Source organism: Gobius niger, assembly GCF_951799975.1.
Source record: "Gobius niger genome assembly, chromosome: 6".
NCBI lineage: Eukaryota > Metazoa > Chordata > Actinopteri > Gobiiformes > Gobiidae > Gobius > Gobius niger.
This window is the reverse complement of record NC_136857.1, coordinates 6,501,971-6,520,567: the sequence shown is the minus strand read 5'-3', so window position 1 is coordinate 6,520,567 and position 18,597 is coordinate 6,501,971. Positions and strand designations below refer to the sequence as shown.

The 18,597-nt window shown below is 41.8% G+C and overlaps 1 protein-coding gene across 4 annotated transcripts in view; it reads left to right on the top strand.

The window, feature by feature from the left end:
- Positions 1-18,597, top strand: part of LOC306963936 (synaptotagmin-2-like) — a 75,736-nt gene extending 57,139 nt beyond the window's left edge. For 3 of the 4 annotated variants that reach the window (XM_079557711.1, XM_079557710.1, XM_079557712.1), the window contains 8 exons: positions 8,956-9,186; positions 10,971-11,131; positions 14,051-14,185; positions 14,258-14,425; positions 14,852-15,019; positions 15,208-15,325; positions 15,638-15,771; positions 17,455-18,597. In XM_079557711.1, coding sequence (XP_079413837.1) covers positions 8,976-9,186; positions 10,971-11,131; positions 14,051-14,185; positions 14,258-14,425; positions 14,852-15,019; positions 15,208-15,325; positions 15,638-15,771; positions 17,455-17,670 — 1,311 coding nt within the window. In that variant the 5' untranslated portion in view covers positions 8,956-8,975 and the 3' untranslated portion in view covers positions 17,671-18,597. The remainder of the gene's footprint in view (positions 1-8,955; positions 9,187-10,970; positions 11,132-14,050; positions 14,186-14,257; positions 14,426-14,851; positions 15,020-15,207; positions 15,326-15,637; positions 15,772-17,454) is intronic. The other variant, XM_079557713.1, reaches the window with a different exon arrangement.

Here is an 18,597-nt window from a genome sequence, read left to right as displayed (position 1 = left end):
AAAAGCTCTAGGATGATGTTACCCAATGATGCACTTTCCATAAGAGTGAGTTGAGAGCCGTTGTTATGACTGAAGAGCGTGGCAGGTGCAGGGTAATTAAGAGTGAGCCATGTAGAAACTATGACATTTTTTCACATATATCCTGCCAACATCCATTACTGAGATTGGGTATTTTTGTAAAAATCTAGAATTGGTTTTGTAGTTAATTACTTAATTTGCATACAACATGTACAACAAGTTTTACTGTTCAAACTTTTGCCAGGGAAGATTCTGATTATAGTGAAAGGAATTCAGTTTGTAATGGTTATGCCACCTTTGATGCCATAGTGTTGCCAAAATTGAGGAGTATGGCATTTATTGTCTTCATAGCAAACTGTTAGCTAATTTTCTATCGAAAACCTTTAGTTCGCCTGTTACTTGCTGTCCCCCCAATCATTAGGTTAGGGTTAAGATGTTAAGTTCTGTTTGACTCACACAGATCTTACACATGTTTTTAGAAAATAGAAAGTCTTGGCTTTCAAATAAAGTATCACACTGGCATATTGTGACAAATATGGAGGTGGTTCACTGATTCCACTGACTCCAGCAAAATAAAGCGAAGGTCCCGTTAGTGTCCATCTCAGTCTCCTGACCTCAATATCCTTGAACCACTTTTTCCCCTAAGGACTACAGATGGAAATTAGCTTGAGAAGCTACATTCTGGTACGGTCATCTTTGCTCTCGAGCATAATGTAATTGCACACTGTCCTGATAAATATAAAAACAAATAAACAAACTGTGGGGAGAGCTCAAACGTGCAGTTCATGCAAAACAGCCCAGGAACTGGAGGCTTTTCATCAGGAGGAATGGGCCACTTTACCATCAGAAAAAATAAAGAATCTCATCCACAACTACCACAAAAGACTCAAAGCTGTGATTGATGTTAATACACAGTATTAAAAACTGATGTCTGTAAACTTTTGATCAGGGTCATTTTGGTGCTTGGTTTTTTCATTATTATTTAAACACAACCACTAACTATGAGTGAAAAAAATACTCTTTGTGTTATCTTTTATATTCCTCAAAAAATAGCCAAAAAATAAAACAATTCTGCCAGGGTATATAAACCTTTTAGCACAACTGTAGGCTGTAAGCTCTCCAGTCAATATGCTTTGGGATTTGGATATGCAAATGGATAACCCTAAGATGGCAGAAAACAGGTTAAAAGGGATAATATTTTAAAATAAAATACATTTTTAAAAGATAAGGCAGTAAAAGTGCTTTGTTTATTCTTTTCTCACACAAGACGAGCATAAGTACGCCTTTAAACAACAGACAGAAACCACATGACTGATTTTTGTTTGTTGCTTTTGGGACGGCCCCAGTTGGGCTCACGGGTCCTTTTGTGCAGTTTATTAGCCCCTCATCAACCTAAAACAATCACAATAAAGTCCTCCAGCTAGGAAGTCCTGACCAAACCTACATAGCTTTAGATCTTGAGATGGTTACCTGAATGCTGCGCTGTGGACTCTCTCTGCTCCTTACGGGCCACCCCACTGGCAGAGAAGATTGGCTCAACTGGACAAAACTTTGGGACAGATCTGGAGACAATATAGCAATGCTTAAAGCTCTTTAAAGATGATGCAGAATAACATTGTACTACCAAATGACAATGTCCAAATACTATCTATAATCGTTTCATGTTATCATACACAGAACGGTAATAAATGCTCTGTTTATATGACAAATTGCGACACTTATTTTATATATTTCAATGCAAGTCTTATCTCCCTAATGCAATTCTCCCTATACTGTTTGCCCAGCGCAGATAAAGGCGCCTGATATCTCATTCACACCAGTGCACTCTGTTTGGCGATAAGACCGTGGCTGCTCCGCTCTGAGCCCAGACGCAGAGCCATTTTGTCTAACTTTAACGGATGACTCAAACTTTAATGACTTAATACTCAGGGCAGGACTCTGCACTCGGGGGATATTTGGATTGCATCTATCACAGCAGCTTTCTCTTTGAACTGTGTTGGTTTCACATTAGAGCAGCAAGACAATTCCTCAAAAACAAAACAAAATCGCTTCATGACTGGTTGATATTAACATGTCGCAACGGCTGCAGTTATTTTTGGTTGCACAATGTCCTCAGCAATCAACATAAACCGTTTTCCTTTGTGGTTAGTCTTTCATTCTAGTGCTGGTCAGTAGTTCATATTTCAGTCTCCTATCAAATGCTTCTGGACTTGTTTACATCCGCTCTGTGTTCTGAATCTTTATTTTAAAGCATACATCGCAAATCATCGTCTTTGGACATGTTTCCAAAGTCGTGCAGCCCTCTTGGTTTCACACTGAGCATGAAAGCCTTTTAAAACGCCCTGCCTCCCTGCCTGCCTGTCTGTCTGCTTCACATCTGTGCTTACACCTGAAGCTTCACCACCACCACCTGACACTGTTGTGAGTGTCCTGGCAGGAGCAGCTGGGGGTTAAAAGCTTTGCTCAAGGGCATCGCGGCAGGTGCAACAAAAATGGCTCACTGTGGGTGGTGCAGTATGCGAGATTAACCTTTAGTGGCTATCTTGGCACTATGTAGAAATATAGTCGATTTAGGGCCGGACATATTGATCGATTTAGATTCTCAAATTGATTTTTTCATTATAAAGTAAATACATGTAGCTGAGACACTTTTTATACATGACTCAAACTAAAAACAATGCTTTCTTCCTGTATCATTTCACACAAAGTAGTCTTCTATTGTCTCATTCAAACTCCAAAACCAGGTGCTGTTTCTGTCAAAGAAATGGCTATAAACCTAATGATCATAAAGACCCATGACGATTACTGAGATTGACCAAAAAGAGAGAAGTAGTTTGCATTTTTAGTATTCTGGGCCAGATCTTGTGGCGGCGAACAGGGCGGCGCAGGCTCTTGGCGAATTATTTTCCGAGTGGCGGCGCTATATGTGCCATTCGCCTCCGCCACCTGTGAGGGGGCGTCACAAGAGGAGGTGACTGCACTGATGGAAACACGGCTGACATTCACTTCCCGGTTTACATTGCGCTGTCTTGCGTTCTTTCTTAAGCCTTGGGCTCTCACAGGTCAAACTAAAAACTTTATCTACCCCATCGTGAGCTAAACGATGTTCACGTCTCGAGAGCTACAGCGTCCGCTGTGGCGCAGATCGGCCCGCGCTTGGTGTGAATGCGAAGCAAAACAAAAGCACATGTTCACCCCCCACTCCCACACAACCACTCTCCTGGACGCAGAGTCGATCTGGTTGGAGGAAAATGTGTGTGTCTCCACCCACTTAAATGCGCTAAGTCTGGAGTGGCAAGATCACAAAGTGCTCCTACTGAGCGCAAAATGTCACGCTAGCGTCTCCGTTTTGATGCACAAGATCGGGCCCACAGTGTGGAAGTTTATTTGCCCTTCATCAACCTAAAACATTCACAATATAGTCCTCCAGCTAGGAAGTCCTTACCAAACCTGGCTTAAAGGGCCTAGATGCAAGTCGGCCATTTTATACTCACTACTGCCACCTCAGGTCATAAATGTAACTGCACCTTCTGCATAAAGATCGTGTGTAAAATGTAGAAATATCAAAACAGTAGATCTAAATAAACTGGAAGCCTGACAAGCACATCATTTCCTTCTTTTCACTGTTTCACCCCCTGAAGCTCGTCTTTTTATTGGCATTTGTTTATTTGGCGATAAACATGCACTTAATGAACACGAGACATACTGGGTTGTAACCACGGGCTGAATTACATCCCACAGTCACCTTCACAAACACAGTCACAAGCAAACAGGCACTGGAGGCAAGGAGGGTGAAGTGTCTTTCTCAAGTAGGGATGCACCAATCTGGAAAAAATACTATATCGGGTATTGGCTACAAATACTGAACCGTTACCAGTTTTGGCCGTCAACGCCCTAAAAACACAACTTTTATCACCTAAATCTAAGTGAATATGGGCATGCTGTATATCATTGTGAAGCTAAGGACCTGAGAAATTCAACCACTGAGGTAGTTTTAATCTAAAATTCTGCGGTTAGCAATGTCATGCTAAAGCTGCTAATGCTAGTGCTAACGAAAACTAATCAAGGCTGGGACAGAAACTATGATAGAAATACCTAAATAAGCCTAATAAAATAAAATAACCACTGCTGAAGCCAAGTGTTTGTATCTAACATATGATCAGATCACTTAATGTGAGTTGTTTATATTAATGTAACCTAAAGCCTGTCATAGACCCAAGGATATGATAGTGTAGAAAAGTCCAGTGATCCTTGTTAAATGTTTATTCAAGAGTTTATCAATAGATATAGTTGATAATTGATCTGTAACATGACAATAAAGTATGACTTTATTGATCTTACAATGGAGAAGAGTCAATAAAACCTCAGTATCGGTATCGGAAGCAAAAAAGCTGGATCGGTGCATCTCTAGATTCTGAGCCTGGAACAAACAGAGCCAATGCTGCATTTGTCTACTGTGATATTGGAACTGGCACAGGTACTACGCACATTACTAGATTTCGATCTCATCACAAATGCGGTAACGTGTGACTTTCTTTGGGCAAAACTGGCACAGTGACTTGATTTTCTTTCCCCCAACCAACCGTAATCAAACCTCAACCAAGCGTGCACAGTTGTTATATCCCTGGGTAAGACACCACACCCGGCAGTGGCTCGGTGGTTAGAGCACTCATCCACGGATCCATAAGTGAGCGGCTTGAATCCTGGCTCCGACTGCTGCATGCTGCTGTCACCCACCTTGTCTCGCTTGTTTGAATTTGATGTGTGCGAGTGGCTGGTGGTGGTTGGAGAGGCTGTCTTTGCAGATTGGCGGCCACGCTGGGCTGCTGTGCCTATATAATTAATTTACCGCCGGGAGTGAAAGAACAAAAGTCCACTGTAGCGCTTTGAGGAGATTTTCAAGCTCTTGTAAAAAAAACAAATCCATGCTTTTATAGTCATTATCATTACATTATTACACCCAATTTGCTAACTCCAGTCACAGTATGCCAGAAAAGGATAAACAATAACACCTGCACTTTAAAAGCAGAGCATTAAGCATTTGTTTTGTTATAAGTACACTATCAAACAATGGGATAGTCAGTTTGGAGTGTGACGCAGGACAAGTGGCAGTCATAAACAACAGGCTGCGTCCCCTCTGTCTGTCCTCTGTCGTCCTGGCGCTGGACCTCAGAGTGAGAGCGATAAAACGGCCCGGCACATATCATGAATGTTAATTGAAGCGCGGCCCGGCCCGGCTCAGTGTGGGGGGCGAACAGGAGAAAACGAGCATAAAACTGTGAGTGATGTAACATTATTGTCACTGTAACATTATTGTCACACCTGCTCTAAACCAAGACACATCTTTGTTGTTGTTCATTTTACTATTATGTCTTGTATCTGTGCCTTAGAGTGAAAAGTAGTGGATTTTGGTTTAAAAATCTATTTATTGTATTACTGATTACGAAAGAATCGGTAATTCTTGTTGAATCGTATCAAGTGGTTGAGAATGGGATCAATCAGTTTATAGTTTATTATAGGGCATGCATTATAGTGAGACCTTTCTGTGTGGAGTGTGTTCTACCTGTGACTGCGTAGGTTTCTGTCGGGTGCTTCACTTTTCCATACCATTAAAATCATGAACAGTACTTTCCCTTCTGTAGCTGGGACTTGCTTGAAAACGACATTCAGAAGATTGAAGGGGGGCTTTCCTGGTAAAATAAAAGACAAATGAAAAACATTGTCTTTTGGCAACTGTATTCCTGAGTGCATTTAGGGCTGCAACAACTTATACAGACAGATATCTCAAGTACTTACTATGCTATATCATTACAGAGCAAGTGTTAAATTACTGTATCTTCCTCCCAAACATCTTTTTATGCTGAATAAAGCAGTCCTCAGTTGGTACATATTTAGCTTCATGACAAAAAAAATCATATTCATGCACAAATCACTATATAAGGCGCACAGAATATTACATCAGAACTCGGTGACAGTGTCGCTGCTGGGATGGTAATCAACAGCTAGAACAGTGGTCCTGAAATGACAACAAAATGAGATCGCTCAAGCAGTCATTTCCTTTCCTTTTTTTCCTTTTTTTTCTTTAAAAACATACAATTTTCATTTCTGCACTGCCCGGTGAAGCACCGGCCATAACATCACCAGACGCATTGCGAGTTATTTTAAAAACGCTTATTGAAAATGCATGAACTTTAAATAATACAAGCTCATCCCCCTAACTGCCAGCTTCAATCTGAATCATTTGTACATACGCTGGGTATCTTTGTTGCTTCTTCAGACGTAGACATTTCTCCCCCTATTTGTTGCTACCATCTAAGACTTAAATAAAACAGGCCTAACAGTGATGTGCGTGCTTGGGGTTTTCTTGCCTTCTCTGCTCCTTCTGACTGGGGTCTAGCCCAATCACTCACCGCGCTCTCTCGGCAGGCTGCACTTGTCAAACTGTGATTTCTAGACGCGATAAGAAGCCTGATTGAACCTTTTTTTTAAGCCAGTGAAAACCTTTTTTTCCTGGGGAATGACTCCGGGTTGTTCTGTATCGGTCAGGCATAGCGGCTTCCAGCAAAATACAATGGAGAGACAAGACAGGATTGATGGTGATTTCTTATAAATATTGTCTGTGCCTGCTGACCTCACAGCCCCTTTGTAATACTGTGTGTCAGAGGCACTGAAAATGGCCGATTGCGCTTTGGATACCTATAATCAATCTTTTGTGGCGTTAATGGCTATGCTGGGCCCTCTGTAGAAACAAATATCATCGCACAAAAGGAAAACAAGTGTGGGTTAGTTGAAGTAAATATTTGCACAAGCTTTTTAACGGCCTGGTAAAGCTGTAACCTTGATTGGGCTATTGTTGGAGCTTAATGTACATTGTATTGTTCATAAAAGACAATACAATGTACAATGACGTAGAAAGCTTTTAATATAGCTTAACAGTATTATGTCAGCAGTTTGTGTTTGTAATTGTAAAAGTATGTGCTTTAATTCCATGTAATTCAGATCATGAAAGATATTGGTTTCTGTTGTGCACATACTGAATGTAATTATGTTCTACTAATTTAGTGAAAGCACCCAGTAATATTGAGACATTTGGATAAACCAGTTGCTTCAAAGTCATCCATTGGGAGTCATCTGTGGAAACATTTAATTAAATTCTTGACAATAATCTCCAGATCAACATGTTTGGTGGAGTACTTTCATTTATGGGAAAATTACTTGCTTGATGGATTAAATATATCATATATACTGCAAGATTTGCTTTATTAGACGTATGCATCAGGCTGACTGTACATGATATGTTGGTGCAATATATGAGCAGAGAACTTTGCCGTGTTATGTGTTTTCCTTCTTTTTATAAATAGATAGCATCTAAAAAACATCCGTCTGATTTGAGCTGTTTTCATTAGCAGTTAATGAGCATATTCATTATGCGGCAACATTTGATCAGTTATCAGAGTTTGCCTGGTAATATAGCAGAGTTTGCCATGGTTGCCATAATAACAGCGAAACGCAAAATTTAAACGTGTTAATGGACTTTGTGATTGTTGATTTTCAGCCGTGTTATTTTTTAATGTGACTCTTCTGCTCAGTGAAGGTGTAGCTTAGCCGCTTTTAAAAGCTACTGCGGCAACTTCTTTTCCATTTGTGCTCTTGGGTTAATGAGCCAACGCTAATGGTGTTGTGGAGAGGGGAACAAAAGGTTTTCACATAGATTGTGTTCCAGTAACTTGATCAACTACTATGAAGCACTACAAGAATGAGTCCTCCCATCATTCACTCATTCGTATCACAGTCACCGGGGCCCACCGGCTACACCGTGACCAGCGGATGAAGGTGTGAGCAGGTTCAGCGCAGGACTCTAATAGCATGGCTGACCTCTGAGGACACTGACACCTCATTCGTTCTCCTGAGGGCAGAGTAAGAACCACCATTTCACATCCATGGCCTGCGGAAGAACATGCAGTCGCCACACGTTACATACATGGCCGTGGGTGTAGGGGATTATTTGTTCAGGAAGATTAGGCGCAATCGCATCGGAATCTAAATTGGAATAGTTGCAATTAGCGAACGTCAAGGACAGCAGTTATTTAGGTAATAATTCCCGGGGCAGAGAAGAAAATATTTAATCTCAATGTTTCTCTTAATACTTGCTAATCCTGTGATAAAACCTCTTCAAAGATGTTCCCGAAGTGCATGCGAATATTGTGGTGTTTTGAATGTTGCTGCTGAAAAATAATTTGAATTTGTCCCCCCTATTAAAATAAGACGTAAAAAAAGGACTAAAACACGCTATAATGGAACTAAATTTGGGAAATCGTGACTTAAATGGAACTTGCACACATTTTTAAGTTATTGCACACATTTTTAAGTCACCATTCATTTTGTTTTAGGCTAAAAATGTGTAAATCTCAGTCATTATATTTCATGTGAAGCCCTGCTAAAAAATCTTTCCAATTAAATAACACTAAATTATTTGTAGACCATGATTAGACTTGGGACTGCGATATTAATTGCTAAACCGTACTTGCCATAGACACAAACTGGGACTATTCTCGATTGGAATTTGCTGTATTAATATAGTTTTCCTTCCTAGTATTTCCTTCATAATGACACATTTGATTCACACAGGGATTTTGTGATGTATGGTGGCTTCTTGCGATATAGTAACAAGATGTGAAGATTTTGAGGTTTTGAATGTTAATGCTTGGAGACATGTTTGGAATTTGCATTGTGGCGTGTATCTTTATTTCAAATCAAAGCAAAATATTTGTCAGAGAAATTAAAATTGATATTATTCTCACTTTCTCTCCCCCAAGCGGTATTTGCGCCGGCTCAGGCTTCATCTTATAGTTTCATAGCACACTGGTTGCTCTTTAATCAACGTTAATGATCATTTTTATCGGCCTCACTGGACTCTGTCTCTTCTGTCTGTTGCAGGGACTGTGTGTGCAGCCTAAATGGCGAAGTGGAACTTGTTCAAGCATCAGACGACGCCCGTGGGTGCCGCCAAGCCCACGGGTGCCGGTGCCGAGACTGTGACTCCCGCCCCGGTCGCCATGGTCGCCGGCGCCGCGGAGAACAGCAACTCCACCGAACCCGTCAGCACCAAGAATGACGCCTTCGATGACATTAAGAACAAATTCTTAAACGAAATCGACAAAATCCCACGTGAGTTTCCGCTCAACCAAACTTAAATTGACCGGACTTAAAGCAATGGTTTTGGAATTGGATATCCTACAGGCCTGCCGGCAACCTCTTAATGTCTTTATTCAGTATTGATCCCAGCCTGGCCTTCCTAATGACGGCTAAATCTAATTTTCACCCAAACTAATTGCTAACCTAGCGCCTTTCACTAAATATATTTGACAGAGGACATGACAGAAAGAAGGTTAATGAACGTTTGGTGAAATGTCACAGAATTTGTCTGTACTCTCGACACTTCTACTCAGTAATCACTTCAGCAGATTTCGAACATGAAGAGTTTGATAATGAAATCACCCAATATATCTCAACACAAAATTGTGCGTTCTAATAACTGTATAGCAGGTGAGGAAATAAAAATGGATTGTAGCATAGGCACAACAGGCACTGTAACGGCCAAATTAAGGCTCTATATTGACTGTACAGACATCAGAAGACCAAATACCCACGGATAAAAACTATCCTAATGATTAAAATACAAGACTGCTTTGAAAACTGACACTCACATAGCCGATGTCCATAGTTTTCTATATTTGTGATACCACTGTATTATCACAAAAAAAGATAACTTTGGACATCGGCTACCTGAATGTGTGATGCGAGATGTGAGATTGTGAGATTTACCTTATCTGCACCTCTGATATAACTTTTGGGGCCCAATTTTCCATCTATCGCAACAACAGTGTCGCTCAAGACGAAGCTGGTACCTTGCGTACATACAACAGTGCAGCAGTGCTTGTGGCCAGTAGCCTGAGGAAAGAAAAGGGTTCAGCTGAAACATGGTGTGCTACATGCAGCGCTGACTACAACAAGCGTTGCGGTCCTCTTCTTTACATTAACTTCACTACACATGGGCGACATCTTATTAAGCTCTCGCAGGACAAAGTGTGCATGTCCCGAAAGAGAGAGAGAACATATCGATGGTCCCGCTATAGGGCTAGTATTAAAGAGTGCGGGGCAATGTGCATGTGATTAAAACACCCCCCTACACCCACCGCCAACCACAGTAATGGAACATATTCTAGTCTGGCACAGTCTGTAGGAGGAAAACGCTTCAGGAGGGACCACAGGGACATCACTATGGGTGTCTGTCCAGCCCACTTAAGTCTTAAGCTGAAGATTTAACAGAGCGCTTGATGTCAGCACACAAGCCTGCTTTTAGGAACACAAGATCGGGCCCCATGTGTTCATTGAAATCTCAACCAATGGTGCTCAAAAATGTCACATAATAAAAGTTTATGATGTTATAAACTTATAAACTAATGATAAGCTTACATAGACCTTTTTCTGGTATGCCAATTTTAGTACGATGATGAACATTTGTTGGGCTGGGGAGCACTTTTGCAATTTCACTTCTTACCAACTGGTTTTATGTGGCTTTAAACAATGCTATACTAGTTGGAACAAGACAGGTGAAGGTGTAGAGATTTTGATTCTCACGTCATGGATTTCTCTGCATGTATCAGCATGTAGGATGGTTTGAGTGTGGAAATATGCAGGATTATTGAAGCATGAATGAATGAAACAAATAAACATCACACCAAGTTTGTTTTTGATGAGGACAAAAGATTAAAACTTGGTCAATAGCTGATAAAAAAAGGATGATAAATTATGGTTGTTTTTCAATATTGAAGTTGATTGTTGGGTAACAGTATTTTCTAGACCCATAACAATCTTAAATGCAAAACTGCTACCAAATTCAATACAACATCCTCTTTTTTACAATCCCCACTCCTCTCTCTGCTCCTCAGTGCCATCATGGGCCATCATCGCCATCGCTGTGGTCGCCGCTCTGCTCATCGTAACGTGCTGCTTCTGCGTCATCAAGAAGTGCTGCTGCAAGAAGAAGAAGAACAAGAAGGGCAAGAAGGGGAAGGGTGACATGGGCATGAAGAACCTCACAGGTGGACAGGTATGTTTCAAGGCTGGCGGGGCAGTGGGCGGAGTCCACAACTACACTGCTGCCATGCCAACGCTAACCTCCATATTGAACCTGGCCTATTATGTGACAGCTGTTGAAAGAAGAACGCCAATTTTATCTCTTTTTTTCTTTTTTTTTTGCCGCATTACTTTTTTTTCCAGAGTTTTATAATGCAGTCAGCGTCTTTTTTACAAGTTTTCATGTTTTGTTACGTTATTTTAAATGTATTTGTCATTATTGTTATTGTGGTTTTTTGGGGGGAAGATGGCGGAAAATGACGGGACGCATCCATAAAGGCAAACAATAGCATTCAGAGGTAATTAGGAGTCATTATGGAAATAAGTGGTCCGTCCCATGCTTTTGTCTTGCCTGTCACCGATAGCACAATGCGCCTTAAAAATGTGCCTCACAAAAATGCCGCACATGAAAGCGGAGTTATTTTAAAACATCAGACGATACGATTGGCTCCACTGTCATTCTCCGCCGCTCCCGATGGTGTAGCTGACTGCATTTGTTGTGATAACCCGTATTTTTGGTGTCTGTTGTGAGTTCAATCTCTTCCTTTGTCTCTGCTCTTCCTCCTTCTTGCTTTATGTCTTATGTGTGCTCCGTGTATCTTGACTGTGATGGACCTCTCTGGCCTACGGTAGGTCTGACAGCACGCAGCGCCCCTCTCTGGCCACTCTGTGTAAGCGCAGACCAGGGCTGGCGAGGGGATGGGGGGTTGGGTGGGGGTGAATGGGGGTGGCGGGCTTGGGGGCTTGGTCTTGTTGGAAGGGTTGGATGGATTGCGGGTTTGATGTTGATGATGTCGATGACTATGACAATGAGTGCTATGGCTTCCTTAGTTCTTTGCAAGCTTAGGTGCTGCGGTTGCTTGAGGAATCAATGGGAGCGAATCAGCTGCTTCGCAAATCCACTGAACTGATATGCCGCACCAACTGCTATGTCTTGAACCTCTCTAGAGTTTGCCATTTCTGCCCCTAAAACCCAACAGTCTTTGCCTTTCCAAATGCAAATAAACATGAAATTCATCCTTTGACCCTTGGAATGACAAGTGCACTTAGCAACTCACTAGAATCACTAACATGCATGTGCAAGGGATAAGCTGGGTATTTGTCAAATAAACTTACTCATTTTGTATCATCACTACAATAAACAGACATTTACTTAACCGTAAACTGACTATGACAGATTTTAAACTTTGCTCAAATTCACACTCACAACTGTATACCTTCATCCAAACACGCGCACTACATGAGAAAGATGACCTTGACAAAGGCCAGCATATGCCCTTGCAGTAGGTACCATTGAATGGCCACAACTTGACTTGAGAGTAACTTTCCTGGATGACCCATGCTGCAGATACTTTGGTGAAAGTCTAAACTAAAGCCGTTCGTATGACTGAGGAGAAGCGGTGTGTCAGGACCTGTGCCCACGCTCAGGCGCTGACATAGACATCTAACTCATTTTGTTAGAGCTTTAACATCGTGTGATTCACTTCATGCAGCAGAGGAGTGGGCGCACATTCAGACATACCGCATCTCCGTCTTTAAGACCACAGTGAAAACATAAAACAAAGCCCAGCCTAGCATGAAGCTTTCATGGATGCACACAGAATTTTTGAACCTCAACAAAAATCTGTCTTCAATCAACAATAAAGCAAATACATTCCCAAGCTTTCCGGGGTAATTCATTTACATTTGCCATCACAGAGAAATGTCGTTTTGAATCCTGCATTGTGTGGCCTGGCATGCATGAATGAAAAGCATTAGCACTTCAAAGATAGAGAATGCCACAAATAAGGACAACTTTATCAGCGTGTGTGAACATGAGCGTATGAGAGCGTGGGCATGCTCAAGCATGCGTGCAGATACGTGTGTCTGTGTGTGACTGTGCGTGTATGTGTGTGTGAGTGAGAGAGAGAGAGAGAGCCCATTCTTTTCTAGCTAAAAGTAAGTAGCAGCACACTACAGTCTTACAAAGATGTGTGTTTCATTTCTCTGTTTTTAGGAGCGCAGCTGTAGGAAAATAGGTCATGCTGGGCAGCCCTACGGTTTCCAAATGAAAGTTTGTCAGAGCAAACTGCCGTTTGTACATGATTAATCACAACTGCCTAAAAATAAATGAAATTATTAGACATTCTGTGAGTAAGATTGATGGCAACAACAACGGCTGTAAATTAATTATTGGCAATGATGGAGTCTAGAGTGTTACCTGGAGTGTATTAAAGACACTCCAACATCCGCTGATGCTGAGATACTGTAACACCTGAGGATCATCTTGTACAATGTGGCACCACAGCAGCGTTATGGAAGAATGTAATTTCATCTTTGGCAGTTTATTTCTCCTTATTATTGTTGCTGTGTGGGCACAATTACAGATAACTATTTGAGATGACTCATTTGTGTTGAGTGGGACTCTTGATAATATACTTCGATTTGTATGTGCCTCTAAGATCCCTCTCAAACATTTAGTAAAGCTGAGTAATGAGTGTTCTCTTTTTACCGGCTGTTAGTGTTGCAAGTCTTGGTACATGTCTGTGCATGAAACTGACTTATACTCTTCTTTCTCTCATCTTTTTTCTTGCTTCCTGCTTTCTGGTGTTAGAAAAGACTTTCTACCACACATTGTTAATAAGAAAAATACACGCAATATTTACAAAAAAGAAATACAGCAAATGGTGTCACCCATGAAACAGTGAAATCAAGTCAGGTTGCATCCTTGGCCATCGATGAATAAATTGCACTTGTAACATTTGGTGAGCTGTGGTAAGTGGCAGGTAGGTGCTGAAACTAACCCGACTGCTGATGCCCACGGCTCGGTGTTCAGCACAGCAGCATATGCCTCTGGACTGGCCTCTCACTGCCCTCTCTGCCGCCCGCCCCTCCCTCCCATCTGTCTGTACAGAAACCACAGGACGATGATGATGAGGAAGATGATGTGGAACCCGATCTGCCTGAAGCAAAGGAGGAAGAAGTAAAAGAGAAAGAGAAACTTGGCAAGCTGCAGTATTCCATTGATTATGACTTCACGGAAGGCAAGGTAAGGGTGAAAATAAAGATATATCTGGGTCTTTCTGATTGTGCTTCTGACCATATGCTGTCCTCTCTGCAGCTGACCGTAGGCATCCTGCAGGCAGCTGACCTCCTCTCCATGGACAGCGGCGGCACCTCAGACCCCTATGTCAAGGTCTACGTGCTCCCAGACAAAAAGAAGAAGTTTGACACCAAAGTTCACAAGAAGACGCTCAATCCAGTGTTCAACGAGACCTTCACGTTTAAAGTGAGTCTGAGCATGACTTATTTAAACAATATCACACCGGCCCGTTTGATGTCAGCCAGGTCCTGCTAAAGGGGAACCTCCAGTTCTTTTTCTTCCAGGCATGGAAAAGATTTCCTCTGAGCTAACCTTTTTGGCCTGTCGGGATGAAAGGCAGCAGACATATTGAAGGTGTTTGACAAAGAGAATATGGCAAAGAATCAAATTAAAGGAGAGGGCCACCTCTGGTGCGCCCTGCCTGCTGACACAGCTCTATAAAAAACAATTCAAACTGCTTTACTGTGCCAAAGTCAGCTCCTTCTGCTGAGGCAGCATGCTATTAGGTCAGACCATTTTGTCCCCAAACACTATCTATTTCAGAGCTCCCTGAGAAATCTATTTCAGGTTAAGTACTTCTAGGTTCAAAATATACCTTTACCTTTTTTTTAGATTCCATTCCAAGAGATGGGAGGGAAGACTCTGGTAATGTCTGTCTATGACTTTGATCGCTTCTCCAAACATGACGTCATTGGGGAGCTTAAATTCCCCATGAATACACTGGACTTGGCCAAGCCAATCGAGGAGTGGAGAGACCTTGATAGCGCAGATCAAGAAGAGGTAAAACTGTGATTATAATTACAAACTAAATGCTTATATGTATAAAGACTAATTAATAACTACTTTTAAGTTAAATCATACTCATAATCATCGTAATAATGCAACACAGATTTAGATATAAGGAGCACAGCCGCTTATTATATGTCACCATTTAACTAACATAAGAATAATATGAGTTCTTTCCACAGCCGGAGAAGCTGGGTGACATTTGCATCTCCCTTCGTTACGTCCCCACGGCTGGCAAGCTCACCATCTGTATTCTGGAGGCAAAGAACCTGAAGAAAATGGACGTGGGTGGACTGTCAGGTAATGACACAGAGCATAGGGGAAGCATAATGCAATTTAACTAGGCTATTAGGGAGTTTACAATTTTACTGCTGTCAGCCCCGGACCAAATTGCATGCGTGTTTAGCTTCAAGTGGAATTAGGATTATGGCTGTAGCAGTTTTATGGAGGATGGTAACTGTGAGCTCAGCCCTGCTCCGCTCACGTGCTGACGCTGCAGTACTTCATGCAGCATCCATGATTCCCCCTGACTTCACCACTGGCCCCATCTGTTGGTTGCATGAGGCATTGCACTCCTCGGTCCACTGATCCCTATTCTTGTGCATATTGCAGATCCCTACGTGAAAATTAACCTGCTGCAGAATGGAAAGAGGCTGAAGAAGAAGAAGACAACAGTGAAAAAGAACACGTTGAATCCCTATTACAACGAGTCGTTCAGTTTTGAGATTCCTCTCGAGCAAATGCAGGTGAGAATGTTATCACAGGTCATGTAAAACAAGGAAATTTTAACTTTCAGCCTTTGATTTGCGATTAAATGATTAAGTAAATAGCACAGCTTTCTCCAACTCTAAATAAATGCTCCTTATAATTGTTATATACTGCAGGCTACTGTAATTAATTATTTACAAAAAAATACAAACAAAGATAGATTTGCATCCACATGAAGGGATAAAAAGGCACATACTCCAAACAATGCATAACGATAAACAAAAAGATGAGACTTTCTAAACATAAATTGATTACAGGTAAAAGCACAGTACAAAATGCCCTGTACTAAACCTTAAAGGTGCAATACGCAACTTTTTATGCTAAAAAAAAGTTTGTATTTGTGTGTACTTGACCTTGTAGTGACCCATTGGCTGTATGAGTGGTCAGAATTCTGCCTTTACTTTTGATCACGGTGGTCTCTACAATGCTCCAGGATCAATCATTTTGTAGGTTTTCTGGTTAGCAGTGAAAACCTTCCAAACAATTGATCCCGGAGCCTCTTAGAGACCACTGTGATGGAAAGTAAAGGCGCCATGGTAACCACTCATACAGCCGCTGGGTCACTACAAGGTCAAATACACACAAATATCAACTTTTTTTTCCACAAAAAAAGTTGCATAATGCACCTCTAATATCTGTCATTTCAGTACTTGTAATGCGCGGCTTTTCCTCCATCTTTAAAGGAATAGGCCACGTTTTTACATACTGAGATATGTTCTTACCTTAGCTTTGACGAGTTCTTTAGGACCTGTCTGGTCTTCCCCTGTGCCTTCAGTCACGTAAACACAGCGCAGACGGCGTTAGCATTTAGCCTCTCCCTCTCTCCTCTATAGCTCCAAAACAGGTCAAGATAGAAGCTACCAAGCTCTTCCACGTTTTCCCTATTTAAATATGGTTACGTGAAGTGTTCCACTACAAAGTATAATACACAAAATTAAACAATGTGGATTTTCTAAGCGGATAAAAGGGGGAACTATATTGTAAGGCGTAATAATACCAGGAGTCGTTCGAAATCCGCGCAGTAATCTTCACTTTACTGCGCAGTAAACTTCACTTTACTGTGCGGATGCCAAATTACTCCTGGTATTATTATGCCTTACAATATAGTCCCCCCTTTTATCCGCTTAGAAAATCCACATTGTTTAATTTTGTGTAATTATACTTTGTAGTGGAACACTTCACGTAACCATATTTAAATAGGGAAAACGTGGAAGAGCTTGGTAGCTTCTATCTTGACCAGTTTTGGAGCTATAGTGGAGAGAGGGAGAGGCTAAATGCTAACGCTGTCTGCGCTGTGTTTATTTGACTGAAGGCACGGGTGAAGATCAGACAGGCACTAAAGAACTCATCAAAGCTAAGGTAAGAACATATCTCAGTATGTAAAAACGTGGCCTATTCCTTTAATAATCAATCATTTGTGATGATGTTTATTTTGTGTTTGAGGGCAGCAGAGACAAACTTAACCTGCAGACAGGCTGTTGGATCACCTACTTGTCTGTAGTGTTTGTCTGCAGTATTACACTTGTGCATGAATGTGGGTGATAGTGAGTGACTGATGAGTGAATGATTATTCCATTTTAAGGGCTTTGAGTGGCAAAAAAGGTGAAAGTGCACCATGAAGTGGACCATTTATAGTTACAATTTCTTCTCTCCTCCGCCAGAAAATCCAAGCCGTCATCACAGTGCTCGATTATGACAAGATCGGTAAGAACGACGCCATCGGCAAGATCTGGGTGGGGAGCAAGTCCACGGGGGCGGGCCTGAAGCACTGGTCCGACATGCTGGCCAACCCGCGCCGCCCCATCGCCCAGTGGCACCCTCTCCAGCCCGAGGAGGAGGTGGATCAAGCCCTCGCAGGCCTGACCGCCAAGAAGTAAACTCCACAGCCCCCTCCCCACCCGCAACTCCTCTCCCCATCTACCCCCCCTTCCTCCGACGTATCCAATCAACCCTCGGCTCCTTCAACCTAATATGTAACCCAAGAGGAAGACCACCACTACTGTACATGCCCCCTCCACTCCCCAGCTCCGCCACCCTCCAGAAAGATCCATAGTTCTCATCCAGACATGATATACGGGAAACACTGTAGTGCATCATGTCATACGAATTCATGTCATTGGCCAAGATGACACCGAAAGGACAGACACTCCACTGATTTGCTTTAGATCTATTTTTGTATCGGGGTTGTTGTTCCATACATAAGAATACTAGTAGATAAAGAAAGAGGGGGAAAACCTGGCATCTAGTCACTCGTAATGTACTCCCCCAGCCCTTCCCTTTAGTGACACAGTTTGCTTAGAATCGTGCTAATAATGATAGTAATAATAATAATAATAAATGCTTTATACTGCCATATGATAGAGAAATAACACAAGCAGGTCCATTCCGTAGGTGTGTGGTGCACCATGATCCTCACCTGCCAGTCTTCATGATGTAGATGTTCTTTTGAAGTACATTCCTAGACGTCGGGGTAGCGGATAGTAGGCGATAGGCGCATATCAAGCTACCGAGAAACACACTGCCTTTTTTGATTCGTTCACCTTTCCACCTTTCGTCTCAGGAAATCTGAGAGGAAACTTAAATCCATGCCTTTGTTTTTCGAAACGGGTTGATGTTGTTGTTGATGTTGTTGTTGTTTGTTAGGATTATTATTCAGACGCTTTCACTCCACACACAAAAGGCGATGTCGCATTCAAATTGACAAAAAGGCCCACAGCTAGTGTTTTTTTGTAGTTTTTTTTAAAATTTTGTTTAGAAGAAGAAACGCGTGAAGTGGCTGCAACCTGAACCACGCAGGTACAATA